Source organism: Dipodomys spectabilis, unplaced genomic scaffold, assembly GCF_019054845.1.
Source record: "Dipodomys spectabilis isolate Male_0828 unplaced genomic scaffold, ASM1905484v1 ptg000002l, whole genome shotgun sequence".
Lineage (NCBI taxonomy): Eukaryota > Metazoa > Chordata > Mammalia > Rodentia > Heteromyidae > Dipodomys > Dipodomys spectabilis.
In genome coordinates this window covers 39,290,773-39,303,208 of record NW_024870679.1, presented here as the reverse complement: position 1 = coordinate 39,303,208, position 12,436 = coordinate 39,290,773, and the positions used below count along the sequence as shown (strand labels likewise).

Sequence of the window (12,436 nt, the reverse complement as noted above, 5' to 3'; positions counted from 1 at the left end):
TTCTATCCTTCTAGAATCAAACTGTTTAAACTGGTGTATAAATATTTCATCCACTGGGCATTGGAGGCTCATACCTATGATCCTAGCTACTCATAACGCTGAGATCTGAGGATCTTGGTTTGAAGCCAGCCTGGGCAGGAAAGTCCGTAAGACTTTTTTTTTTTTTTTTCTTTTTCCCTGTAAAAATAGTGTACAGAGGGGGTTACAGTTACATGAGTAAGGTAATGAGTACATTTCCTATCAAGCATTGTCTCCAACTAATCACCAGAAAACGTAAGTGGCACAGTGGCTCAAAATGGTACAGGGCTAGCCCTGAGCAAAAGAGCTTTAGGGCCCCATTCAGGCCCCAAGTCCAAGCCCCATGACTTACCAGAAAAAAAAGATTTCATCCTTTTTGTTATGATCAGTATTACCAGTGTCATAGATAGTGATTCAAATTGTTTCAGGTTACTCTTGTTCTGCTAATACAGTATCACTTTTTATTAGCAAAAACAAGTCTTTATTTCAGTCTTCATGTAGAACATCTATTTTTTAGTTTCTCATATTACAACATTCTTAGTCTGATACAATAATGTCATTTTCATCATTAACTATTATGTAATGAATATATATCTTCTATAAAGTAGCCACTAAAGTATACTAAATGGTGTTACAATGTAAAATGGTGCAATTCCAAACATACACACATACACGTACATTTTGGACATGGTTAGCTAAAGGCTGATTTAAGAAGTTACCTATTTCTCACTGAGATAAAGAAAAGCGAGTTTAGATGAAGAAAACAATCGAGAAGTATTTCTTTCTCAAAGCAAATGTGCATAAAGACTCATGCAGGTCAGCACAGCATAGGACAGAACAGCACAGCACAGCATAGCACAGCAGCCTTGAGCCACTGCCGAATCAGCAGCGCTGTCCATGGTCGCCATTTGTAATCACTGTGCCCAAATGTCAGTATCTTGGCTGGCTGGGAAAACCTCATTCATACTATTTTAAATTTTGTAGTATACTGGAATTTAATACAATATTAATTTAAATTAGTGAAGGTGAAGTTCTAAGTTACCAATTTCTAGGTAATTAGAGAAACTTTAAAAGTAATTACGAACATCCAAGGTATAAGTAAATTCTGTAAGAATCCATTTTTCAGATGGATTCACTCTAATACTGAATTACACTGTAATCCTTAAGGAAACTTGTAATAGTATAAATACTGATTATATTTATTAGAAACCAGTTTAAGAATGTACTTTGAACTTGGTGCAGCTAGGTTCCAAAATAGCAGAAATACCCAGTGATATATTAGGACCACGGGAGTAGCCAATTACAGAGCATTTCTCATAGCTAAATTCAAAATCATAAGGATGGATGCTTTAATAAACAGCTAGGTTATGCAAAAGATAGAAAAATATCTTACTTCCTTGTCTAACATACCTGCCAAAAAAAATGAACCCTCCTAATGTTACTTTGAAGTACATTTTAGAGGGCAGAAACACTTCTGAGAAATGAAGATTTCTCCATTGTTGATACACTTGGGTTGCTTCTTAAAGCAATGAAGAGAATAGAGTGTATGTTCATATATCATATACGAAGTATATAGAAATCATTTTTCCTTGAGGTCTTAAGGAGGGGAGAAGAATCCCCGATGTAGCATTCTGTCCAAATGATAAACCATAACTAAGTGAATGAAATATTTACAAAAGTCAGAGCAGCCAAAGGAGACTGTTCAATAGGAAGGGAACAGGAGGTGGATAGATTATAACTAAATAATGGTTAGAATAACACAGTGGTTTCAAGTCTCAATTGGTCTCTCTTCTGTTATGTTCATTGGAAGATCAGGGCCAAGTATGTCTCCCATTCCCTTCCCCCCACATAAACATTAGTTTTGTGTGTGTATCTTTCTGCTTTGTCCTTCATGCGGCCTCCAAGGGTGATAAAGCGAGAGTCATCTGATCTACAATGAAGAGAACTGGGAAATGATTCTTAGCAGACCCAGCTGTTGTGAAAGGCAAAAGCTTAGTATATCAAGAGGTCAAACACACAGTAACTGGTTTAATAGCATTAAGCACATGCCTGAATAACTTGGATTACATATGAAAGCAATCTACAACTTAACCCTTTGTTTCCTAACTAATATGGGTTACTTTATGAAATGTTTTGGCTTACAGCCTAAAGTTAGTTTTTGGTAACATTTGATAAGAAGAATTGTACCATAGAGTATTCTTAATATTAAGTGGAAAATGAGTTATTTTAACCTTAATTTGTTAATTTTGTTTCAGATTTTCATAGTGTTTTATTTTCATGATCCACTGAACTAAAAGACATCTTAGACTGATTTTTGTCAAACACTAAGGCAAGCACCACAGGAAAGCATCTTCCCTGCATATGCCCCTGTAATGGTTTTAAAAACTTACAGGGCAGGACACTCTGATTCCTTCTTCTCCTCTACTTTGTGAGTAGTAGCACAAATAGATGGTAACACAAACTGCACCCAGAGTAAAAGAAATCTTAATGCTTCAAAATAAATTGGAAGGGGTTGTACGTTATCCCAAGGTCTTTTCTTTAAAATTGACGGGAGTTGATAGTTTAGTTAAAAAATAATTTCACATTTAAATGTCTGTGCTGGAAAATGCATTGTCATATTCCATATGAGGTGTAAAAATTTTTTAAACTTTCAAAATGTTTTTTTCTACGAGCATAGAAAAAAGACTAGCATATATATAATAAAGATACATCCCTAAGCTAGAGGCTATAGTCTTGTATTTTGCAATACATTTTTTTAAAAAAAGAATCTGTAAATTAATAAGGAACAAGTACTTTTAAATGGAAAAATGGTACCTAATTTCACTTACATTAAATTTTATTCAGTGTTCTAGAAAGAACACTGTTCAAAGAGGCACTGTCATACATGTTTTAGTAATTCTATCCACAAGTACTTCAAATATCTAGAAATGTGACACAGAATAGAAGGTCCTCGTATATGTGTTAGCTTGTTACATTAAAGGGTCAAGAAGAAATGTATTATTTACATTGAGATTATCTACTGGTGTGTGTAGAAAGTTTAAATTAGCTGCAAGAAATTTTATCTAGTCTTGCACCTGCCTAGTGCTACGAGCTGGTATTTACTGGACAGATTAATTACAAACATTTTTTCTGTTCCTTTAAATATGATCAAGCAGATGCAGAAGTTTTGCTCATAGAAAGTACATTTCTTCTAGGTGCCTGTAAAATATGAAAGATGATTATTACATCACAAATCAGTTCTCAATTTAATGTCTTTCATACATTATATATAAAATGATTTAATCACTGATCACCCATTATCCTGTTACCTTTTTAATTAGATACCTCTCATTTGCTTTTTTTGGTACTGTTTGAACTTAAGGCCCTGGGCTTGCTAGACAGGTGCTATATTACTTGAGCTTTGGCTCCTATCCTCATTTGCATAGTTTTGAGTTTTAAGTCGGATTCACTTTATAAGCAATTGAATGATTACTTTGACAGCACTGGCTGTTCATATCAAGTGAAAATACATGAGATACTTTTGAGAGAATTTTAATACTCTGACATGACCTACTGAAAACACCACATTTACATGCCTTTGTCTGAAAGCTTTAAGGGTCTTTCAAGCAGGTGTTTCCTCCAACAGCTGCCCCCTAAAAGACTTTACTATGACAGATTCTTTTCCACATTGTGTCCCTCTGGGGACTCCTAGTGGTAGTAGAGGTTCTTGTCTTATTTTGACATTAGGAACTTTGTGTGAAAGTGAAGCCTTGGAAGGAGGCAGCTGGTGGCAGTTGAAGGCATATGTGTCCCATAGGGTATGTGGGCCTTTCACTCCTTCCTTCCTTATAACAGTTATAAGGAAGTGGGTCCTTATACCACACTATTCTTAACAGGCCTTCACATGTATTCCCTCTTGTCTTAAGGTTGGTTGTCAGCAACCTACTTTCTCCAACTTTATGTTTCAGTCTAGTCTGTATTCCTATAGACTATGTGCTTTTCACTAATTTCCTCAAAGGTTATTCATACACTTGTCATAGTAGATGATATTACAATAAAGGAAAAGAAGTTGTCTGGTCTTGTTTATAATCAAGCCTTAGGGGAAACTATTATCTAGTTTAAGGCCATGTAACTAAAGCAGGTAGAGCTGGTGTTGAATATCTAATCCAAATCTTACTTTTTTTGTAATGTCAGACCCTGCAAAGTTTTTATCAACTGATTATGACTGCTGAGATAACTGTGTTGAAAAAGAGTCTAAGACAAATGTAACATCCAGCAAAAAGAAATACTTGGATCAATGTGATACATGCTGTAGCACACAGTAGCAGTGTTCATCCCTCATAGCAATTACATTATTCTTTCAGAAACATTTCATGTTGTTACTTATATAAGTCATCTCTCCTGGCCCACTTCTGCTTAATAAATTAAAGATAAATATATTAGCCTAGTTAATTGTAATTGTCAGTGATATGGCCTCTATCTCACTGTCTATCATTCTGCTTTCCTGTACTTTTTGTTCATATTCTCTCTGCCTACTTTGTTTACAAACCTCATTAAAAGTACTGCTTTTTGGGGCAATACATGGTAACATACTATAATTCTAGCATTTGGGAAACTGAAGCAGGAGGATAGAGGTAAGCCAGGGCTCATAAAGAGACTGTCTCAAAACCAAACAAAATAGAAAATGACCCCATTTTTCAAACTCCAAATGTCTAGTAAAGTACAACTTTTCAACATGAGGATCTTGATAGCGTTCAAAGATAAGGTAGAGTGGAATAACTAGGACTGTTAGCATTATTATAATTATCTTTTGAAGTAGGATTTTGGTATGTAGCGCAAGCTGGCCTTGAACTTGAGACCATGCCTCAGCCTCCCAAGTACTGACCACATTCAGATAAAATTAGTTTTAAAATCATGAACCTTTAACAAGTTACTGAGCTACCTCACCCAAAGGTGATCTGTGCCTGTTGTGAGTTCTGTAGAAAGGCTTATTCTTTATTGGGTATTCATGGTAGAGAAATGTTTACACTCCTCTGTCCCAAAGAAGAGGGAATTTTTGTTACTGCCCTGTCTCTCTTACACCCAGTGAAAGTATGTCCGAAACACTCATTCCACATTTTACTAATGCCATGCGTTATTAATTTTGCAGACCGTTCTTCCCCACTTTACAGTTTCCCTATCAAAAGTCCAATGGGCCTTTGTACTTCCTAAGCTCATTCTCATGCTGACCTGCAACCATGCAGGTAAGGCAGATCTGAGATCTTCACAAATTTAGAAGCCTGTTGACTTAGGGTCTGCTTCAAGACTGAGCTTCTCAGGTTTGGAAAATCACATAGAATTCAAGATCACTGTGGGCTCTACTTCTGTTTCCTCACCAGCAAGTAAAAGTAATAACTGTAACTACCTTATGTTGTTCTGAAGAATAAATGGATGTGTAGATAGCACTTATAATAGTGCCACATAAAATATGCTCTACAGGTCTTAGCTATTATTATTTATTGTATAAATAGAATGGATATTTCAATGAATGAATGTATACAATATTATAAGATGCCTTTCAAGTATTTTAAGAACAGCTAATTTTTTAAGCTAAAAGAAACCACTTCTGACACTATTTCCAAAGGAATTTCCTTTCTTTCTTTTTCTTTTTTTTTCTGCTTACATGGTGCTGAGGAATTGAACCCAGGACCTCATGCATGCAAGGCAAGCGCTCTACCACTGAGCCACCTTCCCAGCCCCGGAATTTTCTTAATTGAACATAATTCTTTAATTTTGCTTTATTTTTTCTTCTTCTAGGAGATAGTTGACAATATCTAGTTGTCTTATAAGAATCTTTTAATTTTGATGCTAGGAAGTCTAGGACAGTGTCATTTCCCAGTGTGAACCTGAGTTACAGATACACCAAACACATCACATCATGATGTACTGACTGATTACAGTACATGCTATAATAAGCTATTAGAAAGGTATCTTTTTGTATTGCTGAACACAAGGGATTTTTATTTTTTGCCAGTTCTCGGGTTTCAGTGCGGTCCCTCGGCTCCCTTTTGCTCGAGGCTAGCCCTACTATTTGAGCCATAGTGCTACTTCTGGCTTTTTCTGTGCTTAATTGGAGATAAGAGTCTCATGGACTTTCATGCCTGGGCTGGCCTCAGATCTCAGCCTCCTGAGTAGCTAGGATTACAGGCATGAGCCACCAGTCCCGTGGAACTTTTTTTTTTTTAATTACTAATTTACTTTATTATAGTGGTCATGTACAAGGCATTACAATTACATGAATCAGGTAATGAGTACATTTCCTTTTGTACAAGTGTCTTCTGTTTCCTCACTCTCTCCCAGTCCCTCCCTCCCATCTCCACCCATGAGTTGTATAAGTCACTTTCATCTGTGTTTAGTGAGCTCCACTGCTGCACTTTTTCACATTTTTGCCCTTGAATTCTCTACCCTCCCCCCAACCCTGCTGAATATATACACTTGACTACATCATACATAAGGTACAGAAGACAGAATTATGAAAAACTAAAAATTAAAAAATTACAAAAAAGATCCTTGTTTCAATATCTTGAGGTTCATTTTGATATGTGCATTATTTTATGTGAATATGAAGAGGCACTTAGGCATTACATCTTCGTGTTTCTCTCCCAAGAGTATACTCTTGATTTCACTATATGTGAATATCTAGAATCCTGTATAATTTATTATATCCCAGTATATTTCAGATCTAATTTCTGCAAATTAGAGCATGTGCCATTTTGTTGCTCTGAATTTGGCTTTCTTCACTTAACATGATTTGTTCTGGTTACAAGAAATTATTTTGAGGAAAAAGTATAACTAATATATATTATTTACTTAATTTGCACATTTCCAAATTTTATAGACTTACTCTTTAGCTACTTTTTTTTTTAAACTAAAGACTCTTAATTTCAGGCCCTTTTACTAATGAATCTTAATCTTCCCCATTGTTTACAAGAATGGATTGAACATAATTTCAACAAAGCTCCAAAGCACATATACCTATTTTCTTAGACAAAGACATACCAAATCTGATAATTTAAATAAACAGTTTCTACCTGAACAAAATACAGTGATACTTAAAAAGGTTAAACTAAATTAGAAAATGGAAAACAGTACCTTAGTTTAAAATGGCTCTAAGGAATTCATAACTGTCAAGATGGCATAATTCTGTGTGAAAAAAGATTTTTTTTCAGAAAACAGTTCAAAGTAACTTATCACACTATATGATGCACTATACTGACTCTAGATCAAATTAAAATAAACTTATTTTACATGGTAAACAGAAGTTGATAGACTTCTAGCTAGTTTTATTTTAGAATGTATTTTTAAAGTATAGAAAACAGCCAAAAACATTTATTATAATGTATGCTTACTTATACTGTTTTACCAAGGAATGTGAGGAGTATACTAACAGAGTAACTCCACTGTGTAATACCACTGTCATTATACTCTGTGCTTTATTGTGATTACTTGTAATTTATACTGGGTTCAAAACTCCTGAGGGCAGGGCTGTCCTGTTTGCCACCACATCCCCAAGGCTAGAACAGTGCTTAGTTTGTAATAGGAAATAAATAAACAATAAATTAATGAAGTGGGTAAAGAGAGCAATTTATAAGTATTTGAAAATATCCAGGTAATTCTTTTAAAAATACTTAGAAAAGACATTCATTCACACATTCACTGTCCTGCATCGAGGACCTTCTGACGGTTCTGTACAGACTAGTCTCCATAGGAGTCCAGAAGGAAATAGAGCTTTATATTTTATTACATCATGATATATTTATAAATATTCAGAAAGTGGAGGAGTCTAGAAGATGGAGCAGTTTTTCTGTTACATAGCAGAGTTTGGGAAGAGTTCCTCAAAGGATGGGACATCTGAGACTGTTGCAGGAGAGGCAGGAATTTGCTAGAGAAGAAGGAAGAACAATCTAGTAGAGAGAGGACCAGTAGGGAAATCTAGTCTAACAGAGACTTTACAGGGCTGAAGTGTATGATGTGAAGTATGAATAAAATGACCAACACCCTCTTTTCTGAGGTTTGAGAGAGGGTTAATCACCTGCTATTTACTTATTATACAAATCAGGTTCATAGCAATCTAACTAGCTATATTAATACTACTAATATCTGCCTTGCTACATATGTATTTAAAATATGTAAGCCACTTAAAATAATTTATTTGACTTGGGGGGAGGGCTTTTTTTTTTAACTCGCCTAAGAGTTAAAAAAAGGAAAAAAATGCTCGACTGTCAGGTGACAGAAAACCAATTTCTATAAATGTGCCAGAATAATTTCTCTACCTCAAGAACAGTTCATTCATTCAGTCTATTCATTACAGTCTTTTTATAGTATTTTTATTTAATAAAACCTATTAGGACTACCATACAAATCTCTTTACTTATGCTTTTATCTTTTAACTGATCAATTTTTATATTGCTGACATCCCTTCTTCACCATTTGCTCATTTAAAAATTCATAGTATGTGAGCTATGTCTCAGGGGAAAATGTCTATAAAATTTGTTACAGCTGGCAAATGTGTATGAGTCAGTGATAGCACATGACTAAATGCTTCACAGAAAATAAAATTTGTTTCTGTAGTAAGCAGAACTGTTTAAATGTTATTTATTTTTATGTTTCAAAGAAAATATATTGTGAAGTGCTGCATTGATTTAATACGCAACAATGTCTGTGTACACGCTGTAGAAGGAAAATTTATGAAACCTTTGCACAACTCCTTTAATTGAATTTTCCAAATCTCTCACCACACACAAATAATCAATATCTTCTGCAGAGAAAACCAGTCAGAATTATTACAGTCTTTCTTTTCAATTTTGTTGTCATCAGCACATACAGAGCACCTGGATATTTGTAATGTCTGCTGCTAGCAAGTTATTTACACCTCTTAAACACCTAATTGCCACTAAGTGGGTTCAGATACATAGTTTCAACATTATTTTACTGATTTTACTTAAAAAATATCATACTTCTCATAAAAGTATAAAAAATTTAAATCATGGAAGAAAATTACTAAAAAAGCTGTGAAAAGTAATAAACCTTTTTCCTTAAGTCCTAGACAAATCCCAAGAAGCATTTTTAGCTGTTGAAATGTATTCCCCAAACAATGATGGATGGTGCGTTAACCTTATTAATAGGTCAGGTATGACCCATGGATGACTTAAATGAGAACTGATTCCTTGTAAGAGCTGAGGACTAATGTACACTAATGTATATTTGTGCTACTGAAATTAATTATCCGCCTATAAGCTAAGAGGGATTTTTTTTTTTGAAGGGGGAAATTTTAAACCTTATCGTGTCTGAACTTCAAACCTTGGTGCTTGTAAAACAGAAGTATCTGCTTGAAAAAAGATATTGTTTAATGCTATGATATGTAGGGAGGGAAAGGCTAGTAGTCCTCTGAGAGTAAAATTATTTAGTTGATGTGATGAATACTTTTTCAAGACTGAGTGGGGGAAAGGACAACATTTTTATGTTTAAAAAATACTTCAGTTTGTGGTTAGAATGAAAAGGCAGTGTAATCCATTTATAGTCTTAAACAGAAGAGGTTGAAGATTTGTTCTGTACGTTTATGATAAACTTAAAATCCTGTAACCTAAATGAATTTTATCATGTAAATTTTATAATGGAAGCTAACTAAAGGACATGTTTTTCTTTTAATACGAGCTAGAAATTCTGAAGCATTTTCTATTATAAACAGCTGAAACAATCAACCTCTTTGAACAATATAAAGTTCAGATGGCTGTATTTCATTCAAATATGCATACTGCAACCTACACAATTATTTTCAAAACAGATAAACTATGTTTTGGACTGAAGCTTAGTGTCTACATTATATCTTGGCAACCACTCTGCATTTTGCTTACATTCTTTTCAAAAACATTTTGTTTACTGGAAGCACTAGTCATAGACAAACAATGGTGGCATTTTTCAGAATCCCAAAAAAAATGATAGTACCAAATATTACAAAATGCCACTTATTGACTAAGGAATAGCTATATCAGGTTGTTTTAAGTAGAGGTTAGTTATATAAAGCAAATAAATTTCATGCCTTGCCATGTGATGATAATGTGATATTCCATCTGTGTCAGCCCACTGAATGGTTGTCTATTTAAAATTGTAGGCATAACAAATTTAAAATAATTATGAAAATTCACATCCATATCTAGCAGAAAAAGAACTTTTCATTTGATTCTTTTCCTAATAGTCATAAAGCCAATATTATTAAGGAAACTGAAGTTAGGCTTACTTCAGTAAGAAGCCTTCTTTGTTTAAGAAACTTGTACTTAGCAGAGAAGATCCTCTGTTACTATATCAAGGAACCTTGATTTCTAAGGTTCAGTCCTTCTCAAACCTCTGATACTTTTAGTGCAGCTTCTCTTGTTATGCACGCAAAGAATGTCTGTAGAGCCGGGTGCTGGTGGCTCACTCTTGTAATCCTAGCTACTCAGAAAGCTGAGATCTGAGGATCACAGTTCAAAGCAGTCTGGGCAGGAAAGTCCATGAGACTCTTATTTCCAATTAACCACCAGAAAATCGGAAGTTGAGCTGTGGCTTAAGTGGTAGAGCTCTAGCTTAGCCTTGAACTGAAGAGCTGAGGGACAGTGCCTAGGCCTAGAGTTCAAGCCCGATGACTGACCAAAAAAAAAAAAAAAGAATGTTTGTAGAATAAGTTACATGAAGCCTTAAAAAAAGTGTACCAGATGTCTACTAAAACACTTGCATTAGCCAGGCACTGATGGCCCACTCCTGTAATCCTAGCTACTCAGGAGGCTAAGATCAGAGGATTGAGAGTGAAAGCTAGACCCAGCGGAAAAAGTCTATGAGGCTCTTATTTTCAATTAACCACCAAAAAAGCAGGAAGTGAAGCTGTGACTTAAGTGGTAGAGAAAAAAAAAATCTCAGGGATGGTCCCCAGGACCTGAGTATTGATTTTACAATTATACTCTTGTGTAATCAGGGCTGTAAGTGATACTAAGTAAAGGGAACTAGCACTGAAATGAAAATGCTAAAAAAAAGTTGAAGGAGTGCTGATGGCACAAATAGTAAAATTTCCCTCCAAATGTCTATTTTAATCCAGGAAAAATGTACGAGAATCTAAGGGAATTTGAAAGAAAAAAACTAAGAAGAGCAGGAAGCGTACTCAAAAGAGACAAGTAACTGGCCTATTTTCATAAATTCCTATGAAACAATTGTAGTATATAGTATTGGATTCATTTTTTATTTTATATACTTTTCAATGTTATAAAGATTCATAAAACATTCTAAAATTTATACTTTTTTTTTGTTCCAGTACTGGGACTTGAACTCAGGGCCTGAACACTGTCCCTTAGCTTTTTCATTTAAGACTAGTGCTCTACTACTTGAGCCACACTTTTCTTTTTTGGAAAGAGGAGTCTTACAGACTTCCTGCCTGGACTGGCTTGGAACTATGATGCTCAGTTCTTAGCCTCCTGAGAAGCTAGGATTACAGGTGCAAGCCCATTTGAAATTTTAAAATTAAAACAATTCTGGATAATAGTGTAGTACAAAAAAGGTAATGGAGAAATTTCTATTAAAAGCCAAAAGCCTAATTTCAAATAAGAAACATACAAAGTAAATTAGTTTGACTGTCAAAGTCTTCTTTAAATGAATGTATAAACAGATACAGGTTAAGGTTTTTAGCTTAGTAAAAAATTTGTGTTATGTGCTGTTGTGTTTACATCATCTTTAACAACAAAAAAATCCCCTCATTAAAAATATACACAGTAGGAACCAGAGAAAGAGGTGGAAAAGCACTCAGTAAAACTACATAGCTCAAACACAAATTATAAAGAAAATAAGCATTAATGTTTGTGTGTATGTGTGGTGTGTGTGTTTGTGTATTTGTGTGCACACGTGTGTGCTAGTACTAGAACTCCAGAGGCCTCAGACTCAGACTCTACTTTCTTACTCACAGATGGCTAGAGAGCCACTTGAGCTACAGCTCTAGTTTTGGCTTTTTCCTGGTTGGACATAAATTAGAATTTCAAGGATTTATCTCCTTGGGCTTGCTTCAAACTCTGATCCTTAGATCTTAGCCTCCAGAGTAGCTTCAATTAAGGGTGTTAGCCACTAGTATCCAGCTTAGGCATATCAATATACAATATGTAAAGATACTTATATAAAGGTATTGTATTTTTAAGCTTATAAGACAAATAACCAATGTATTAGAAATGTAAAACATGAATAGTGATAAACTTTCCTCTATGAATATGCAAAACTGGGTTGTATGGGAAGACTTCATAATGGATAAGTCATTCTGCATGAAATAAAAGAAATCAACTCTAAGACTGATCTTGCATAAACACAAAGAACTGAAATAAAATAGATAATAGGAAGGAGATAACAAATGTATCCCCTGGAGGAAAAGAAGGACATATTAATACTTTTG

At 34.7% G+C, this 12,436-nt stretch overlaps 1 protein-coding gene and 1 long non-coding RNA gene across 7 annotated transcripts in view; one reads left to right on the top strand and one right to left on the bottom strand.

Annotated features, from left to right (window-relative positions):
- Positions 1–440: 440 nt before the first annotated feature.
- LOC122111783 (integrin subunit beta 3 binding protein) overlaps positions 441–12,436 on the bottom strand; it is a 41,353-nt gene continuing 29,357 nt past the window's right edge. For 5 of the 6 annotated variants that reach the window (XM_042684512.1, XM_042684530.1, XM_042684519.1 and 2 more), the window contains 2 exons: positions 7,129–7,179; positions 2,027–3,216 (listed from right to left, as the gene is read on the bottom strand). In XM_042684512.1, coding sequence (XP_042540446.1) covers positions 7,130–7,179 — 50 coding nt within the window. In that variant the 3' untranslated portion in view covers positions 2,027–3,216; position 7,129. Of the gene's footprint in view, positions 3,217–7,128; positions 7,180–12,436 lie in introns of all 6 variants that reach the window. The other variant, XM_042684523.1, reaches the window with a different exon arrangement.
- Positions 3,138–12,185, top strand: LOC122111817. Its single transcript, XR_006148049.1, has 3 exons — positions 3,138–3,218; positions 3,853–3,862; positions 12,173–12,185. It is a non-coding gene; the product is annotated as an uncharacterized LOC122111817 (long non-coding RNA).